At 39.6% G+C, this 6160-nt stretch overlaps 1 protein-coding gene across 10 annotated transcripts in view; it reads right to left on the bottom strand.

The window, feature by feature from the left end:
* LOC105563305 (inositol 1,4,5-trisphosphate receptor) overlaps nt 1-5277 on the bottom strand; it is a 41646-nt gene extending 36369 nt beyond the window's left edge. For 5 of the 10 annotated variants that reach the window (XM_012014793.1, XM_012014798.1, XM_012014795.1 and 2 more), the window contains exon 1: nt 4952-5277. In XM_012014793.1, the coding sequence (XP_011870183.1) occupies nt 4952-5049 (98 nt within the window). In that variant the 5' untranslated portion in view covers nt 5050-5277. The remainder of the gene's footprint in view (nt 1-4951) is intronic. The other 5 variants (XM_012014800.1, XM_012014796.1, XM_012014801.1 and 2 more) reach the window with 2 other exon arrangements.
* Nucleotides 5278-6160: the final 883 nt, after the last annotated feature.

Here is a 6160-nt window from a genome sequence, read left to right as displayed (position 1 = left end):
ATTTCGTATCTCGATAACTATTCGTCCAAGCGCAAAATAGTACAATACTTTTCTGTTTGTCTTAGTCCCCTCTACCTTCCCATGACCGGACGTCAAAGTCTTGCGTAGCACCCTGTAGATAGAACAGCTAATTGCGATTTTTAGTTACGCGGGGTAAAGTTCGTAAAAGATTAGAGTTACGCACTGAAAAAAATTTCTGGTTAAATATGGATGAATCAGATAATTCCTTTAGGATTTACCAGAATTCCTTTAGGATTTACCAGAATTCCTGTAATCCTACAGAAATTCTGGTAAATCCTAAAGGAATTATCTGATTCGTCCATATTCAACCAGAAATTTTTTTCAGCGCGAACAATCCAAATAATTCGATTACTAATTGTGGGCCCCAAAATGGGTTGCTGTCTTTTTTTTCCCAGAGTATGAGTAGAATACGCGACTGTGATTAACCAATTACTTAAGGCTTAGGGTTTAAATCTCTATTGTAGATGGGCACTTAATGCTACGTCGGCAAAAATCGCGGACCAAGGGAGTTATCAAAGTATTGTGATTTATTTCCGTAATCCTCTCCGCTTACGCGAGAATCAAGCAAAGATATGCAAACATCTTTAACTTCCAAAATGCTTCTCCGCCGGATATTCGCATTTAATGCTCTGGCGAACAATAACAAAACAGCGTGCGTTTTAAAAGCGTGCTGGCTAAACCGGCTCGCTCTTTTCATGGCCAGCCAGCGCCCGTCAAGCTAAAATATCCCGACTGCACAAATGTTTGCCGGACGGCGTAATGCACAATCGCTTTTTTAGCCGCTAAACAAAGCAATTTTCCGGGGCGCTTTTTAAACAAAACGCGGTAAGTAGCCGTCGACGCGACGGAAGGGAGAAAAAATAAACGGCGCTAATTGTACTCCACCGGCACGGCGACTGTTCACCAAGAAAAATTTTCATCGGATAAACCAATTAAATAGCATTTCCAACGGTTAAATTTTTCGATTACATTTCCTCGATGCAAAAATCAACGTTCGTTACGCGCAAGGGGAAAACCGCTAAGGGCATTGTGGTGTACAGATTTGCGGCATTACTAGGCATTTTTTGGGCATTAGACCTTGCTGGGGCATTATAAAGATATAATAAGATAAAGTAATGCCCACTGGGCATTAGTGGGCATTGGTGTACAAAGATTTCGGCCAGCGGTTTCCCCCTCGGTTACGCGTGTCGCGTGTCTCCCCGCGAGTTTACTCTGTCCAGTTCGATTACAATCAAGGCAAGATCGAGGATATCGGCTCGGGGGGGTATTTTAACGCCGCGCCGCCCTTTCGAGGGAAATCTGCGCAGTTGAGTACGCGAGAGCCACTCGGCGACGACGACGTCGGGATTACACAAAGAGCGGATACCGCCTTATTACCCGGCGTCCGTGTGACGTCGGCTCGCCGGGTTCATCAGCGCGCGGGTAATACACATCCACGACGACGCGTTGCTAAAGTCGGGCGAAATAATTGCTCATCGATCGCCAGGCTTTATACGCAGGTGCGAATTTAATAATATGCCTGCCTGCCTGACGGAGCCTGTATTGACGCCGGGACCTTCGCGCGACTCTCGCTTTAACGCCCGTTCCCTCGAGTGTAACGCGGAAGAAACTTTACACCCTGGCACGCCTCGACCTCTCCGGCGACGAAGATGAAGCTGGTGCACGCGATGTATATACACGGTGAACGTTATAAATTTCCGTAAATTCGCCTGCGGGGCTGATTGAAACGCCCGTCAAAAACATCGAACCGTAATTGACTCGCGTGACACGGTAAAGGAAAAAAAAAAGAACCCGCCCCGTGAAAGCGCCACGTGAGGTGCGATTTCTCAGCGATGAAAATATTGTTCAATTTCTGCACGATGTACTTGACGTGACGTTAAATACATCTCCCCTTCCTTGGGAAGTTTAAGCTCGTTTCATGTGTAAACGTGCAACAAAAGAATTTTTTTACGAGAATGCAAGCTTAAATTACGGGGCACATATGGAAGCAATTTGAGTCAGCGTTTCTCTAAGATTATTTACAGCGAGTCAACTTGTCGCAATTTTCAGCATTAAGTGCAAAGAATTGTCGAGTCATACGTTGAATCGAAACTCTAATTAAAATAATTAGAAATCGTGATTCTATTACTCCAACATTTGCGTAAAACGTTTTAATATTTAAGGCTCTTCCGTAATCTTCAAATATAGTACAGCCGTAATTGTTTTCTTACTGACATTATTTTTGCTGTAATCGCTAATATTGAAACTGAAAAACTCAAATCTGGAACAGATGATTTAGACAGATCTAAAAGTAAAGCTTCATTCCGTTGATATGTATGAGCTGACTAGAACGTGTATATAATGCACATTAAAGCGTAGTCCTTCGTCGAAACAGTGCGTGACGAATAAACAGGTGTAAGCGAACACAATATCGTTTCTGCGCGCAGCACTTGTTGCGTGAGAAAAAAGGTATCTTGACACGAATCTACCGCGAGCTTTTACAGAGCCGTTATATACTATTAAAATCCGTCCGGCCTAACAATAGGCATGAAATGCCACGTAGAATGCGATAAACAATCGTACGATTATTGTTTTCAATCGTAGCAATGTATTATCAAGTGTTTACAATATCAAACCCGTGTGGTCGGAGATACGCGTGATAAAGTTATGCAATTAACCCGTTATTTCGAAAGAGAATAAATTTTATCTTTCCATTTCCTTTCTTTCCAGCGCGTTACACAAAGAACCCGGCATATCGTCCGTGCGCGTTCTTTAATTTGAAACTCGCATTGTTCAAAAATATTTTTAAATAACTACACTGAGAAAAATTTCCATCGAATAAACCAATTGAATAGCGTTTCCGATGGTTAATTTTTCCGATTAACTTTTCCGATTAAATTATGTACATATCCGATGCAGTTTATCCGATAAAATGCAGTTACCGATGAAATTTGATAAAAAAAGCCGATTATATTTTTCATCCGATATGCAATGTAATCGGATATGTCCGTTTGTTATTATATAATTGGATTATCCGATCATATTTAATTGGACATTTTTCTCAGTGTAGAAACTGTCATCAAGGAAACTTTCGCAACATAAAAAGCGTCGATTTGCAACTAATAGTTACATTCTCTACGGGTTTTTTTTTCAATATTGCTATAAATTATTGCGTGATAATACGTACGTATCGGATAATCCAATTACATAATAACAAACGGATATATCCGATTCAATTGTATATCCGATGAAAAATGTGATCGGTTTATTAATCAAATTTCATCGGTAACTGCATTTCATCGGATTTTCGTCGGATGCATCCATAATTTAATCGGAAAACGTAATCGGAAAAATTAACCATCGGAAACACTATTTAATTGGTTTATCCGATGAAAAATTTTCTCAGTGTACGATTTAACCGAGCACTTTTGCCGCAACTTTCGACGCACAGCTGGGTACGCTTGAAATATCATAGTGATACGGAGAATCGCGGAAATGATAAGTCGGTTACCTCGAATGGAGGATGCAAACAGACTAAATAGATAAATATCTAAGGTCAGGAACTCGCGGTGCTCGGCATATAAATGGAATCTAGATTCCACAAGAATGTCTAAGCTTTTGAAGCTGCCTAATGCTGTAAACTATCGAGATAGGCACAGAGCACCGGCGCACTTGAAACTTCGCCTCAGAAAACGTAACATAATTCCCGTTATGTAACAATGATTATAGAATGAGTTCCGTTCACTTGTCACGTTAATACATTACCGTATAATAATAGCGAAATTTTCACAAATCCAACATTTACGCGATTGAACTTTTACGCGATTGAACGGACAGAAAGAAAATTCTGGAAAATCTACCAACAATTGCCTTCATTTTTACAATATTCAACGTGCACGTTGATGCCAATGACTCCATTTCGTCTGTCATAAGCAACGAAAAGTGTAATTAAATGTTTTTATTAAATATAGCAAGTTAACTAAATATAGCATTTAAAATATAATAGTTAGAAATCGTTTGTCGATTTTAATGTGTGAATTCACTGACGACAATGATTCTATCTAAATAAAACTGTGTTACATCTGAAAAGAAACCAGCACGCAGGACAAGATGGAAACCGGCATGTGAATTCACATTTTAGATTACAATTATTGGGCTACCAACATCTTGCTCGAACCTAAAGGCGCTCGCGCTTGTTCGATTTATATCACAATGGTCCTGTTTAACTTAATTTTTTTATTAAAGCTCTTTTTTACTACAAACGAGAGAGCGCTACTGCATAGGATTTCCTGCAGCCGGACGCGGCCTAAAATTCTTTGTTTCCCTCTGTATGCGTACACGTACGTCTGGACTCTCTTCTCGAAGCAGTAAACATCAAACAATAGTTCCCGCCGGCGTTTTCTCTCGCGAGAAACCGAAGTGCACCCAGAAAAAAAGTTTCTTTAAAACCAAACATATTTTCTTTGAATTTTGACCTTACTAGACTTTTATTTAATTTCAAAGAAAGAATTTCTTCACCTTAACCAAAATTTCATTTATTAAGGCCGGTAGATTGGTCCAACCTCTTGGTAAGTTAATTAATAGATAAATCATACATAAGTCTTTGTTTTTTCTTCAAATTGGGCAAAGATAGACATATAATTTAACTATTAGTTATCTTACCAAGTTGAAAAACCGACCCCGAGAGAATTCATATTTCTTCAAATCTGGCAAATGTTTTAGTAGAAGTAAATAAAAATTGAGTAGATTCGAAGAAACATGATTTCAACGTATCTCGTTTATTTGACTTAAATAAATCTTTTTTTCTGGGTGTGTGAAAATACTCTCGCAACGCGGAGATCGTGCTAAAGTCGTCCCCGCGGCACGATTAAATAATAGCTGTGACGAGCGTTTCATCCGAGATAATAAATTGCCCCTTAAAAAAATCTTTTCTTTTTCGTCTCTTACTTACCCCAACGTGGAAAGAAACCCGGACACATTCCCCTCGGCGTAGAGGCTGACGATGTCGCCGAGGTGAAGAAAACTGGCGGATCCCAGATGCTCGCCCATCTCGATTGGTCTCCTCAGTGTCTCTCTCGGTGCCTCGAAATCGGAGAAACTCCCGCGCTGGCCGCTTTAGCCGAGTGAATTATTCATGGCTACACCTGAGGGGAGAAATAAACAATCATTAGGGAAAATCGAAGGAAGTACGGACGTGCCGTACAAATAATCGGAACAATTTCCGTTCGCATAATATCCGAGAAAAACATACATAGTCACTACGTGAAAAATATCATTTTCTTCTTTTGATTTTGCAAGACTAACACCTGCATAATTGAATAGCATTGAATACAGAGTCGTAAAATGTTATGCGTCGTCTGCAATGCGTGGAGTAAGCCCCGGAGTAGGAGTAAGGAAATACATCAATTTTATTTCTTACTCCTACTTGAGCTCTTACGCTTACTCTCGGCGAATCAGAACGCCATCGGCCGGTGTTACAAATATTTTAAAAATTATGCCTGTCTTTTAGCTTCCAAAGAGACCAAACTTTAGAGACCAAAAGCTACAGGTTATGGTTCTCTCTTACGCCAGGCTTACTCCACGCATTGTAGACGACGCATTAAGCTGAGCGTTATTTTTATGCGTTTTTAAAATTGTAGGGTAGTGTTTTTAAATTCCGTGTAAATTGGACTTAGATTGGTGTTAAAGATACTGACATAAACTAAAATGTGAGCAATTGTATAAATATAATACCATAGAAAAATATATAAATTAAAGAAACATATTTGTTAAAATATATATTTCTTCTTATCCGATACGTCTTTCGTCAAAGTGAAAAAAAAAAGATTTAACAAGCTCTCAAACCGCAATCTTCCGAAGGATATTTTCGTACGTGCATTCCACTATTGTTTGCTCAAGAAACGCACATGCAGTTCGAAGAATATGGTACCAGAATACGACTTCTCATAACGCAAATTCCAAAAATGCACCAACAAACGATGGCACGCTCTATAAACAGAACGTCTAAATATTTTTCCGAAGCTCGCTCAACAATACGCTTGTGAGTCCAATCTCTTATCTCGCAAGCTGCACGCTTTCACGTCGCCCATTCTACTCGTCATTAAATATGTAAAATTCACGATTAAGTACTTTTCATAAAGGAAACAAAATGTTGCGTAGA

Source organism: Vollenhovia emeryi, unplaced genomic scaffold, assembly GCF_000949405.1.
Source record: "Vollenhovia emeryi isolate VEMERY1.0 unplaced genomic scaffold, V.emery_V1.0 DF939178.1, whole genome shotgun sequence".
Lineage (NCBI taxonomy): Eukaryota > Metazoa > Arthropoda > Insecta > Hymenoptera > Formicidae > Vollenhovia > Vollenhovia emeryi.
This window is presented reverse-complemented; position numbering and strand designations above follow the sequence as displayed.